Source organism: Didymella exigua (assembly GCF_010094145.1).
Source record: "Didymella exigua CBS 183.55 unplaced genomic scaffold M421scaffold_30, whole genome shotgun sequence".
Classification (NCBI taxonomy): domain Eukaryota; kingdom Fungi; phylum Ascomycota; class Dothideomycetes; order Pleosporales; family Didymellaceae; genus Didymella; species Didymella exigua.
The window spans coordinates 1-482 of NW_022984804.1; the positions used below are offsets into that span (position 1 = coordinate 1).

At 52.5% G+C, this 482-nt stretch overlaps 1 protein-coding gene across 1 annotated transcript; it reads right to left on the reverse strand.

Annotated features, from left to right (window-relative positions):
• M421DRAFT_47968 (uncharacterized protein) lies at positions 1-228 on the reverse strand (the record flags this gene model as incomplete). Its single annotated transcript, XM_033594732.1, has 1 exon — positions 1-228. A coding segment is annotated over one exon (228 nt), but the record flags the coding sequence as incomplete, so codon positions are not given.
• Between the last annotated feature and the right edge of the window lie 254 nt (positions 229-482).

The following is a 482-nucleotide window of genomic DNA, read 5'->3' on the forward strand; positions in this document are numbered from 1 at the left end:
GTCCTGCAGTACGCTGTTGCAGTGTCGAATTGTCGTGATCTCTGACCCCCTCCCTGGCTGCCCTGACGCGACGTGCACGCTGCAGAGTAGCACCTCCAAGAAGCGGTCAACCTGCCGTAAGTACTGCCGCACTGCCTTGACGCTCCACTGCCCGTCTGCACGCTTCAAGCGCTGGCCACCCTCTATAGTGAGTGCGCGCTTAAGCATCCACTCTAGCCCACCTAGCAGTTAGTTGCCTGGTGCATTGACAAACGACGTGCGTTGTTTTGTGAATGTAACATTATTAACTACCTGCTTAAGATTAATAGTTACCTAGTCCTCCTCCTTTCCAATCCAGCACAGCTCCTGCAGCATCTGCTCTGCTTTAGCTAGCAAGTCTTGCGCCATCTTGCAGAAACGGCTGATAGCAATTGGACGACTGTTTAGATAAAACGTCTTTCTGTCCAGAGACCAGTGTGCATTGCCTGAGTTGCCGGCGTTTA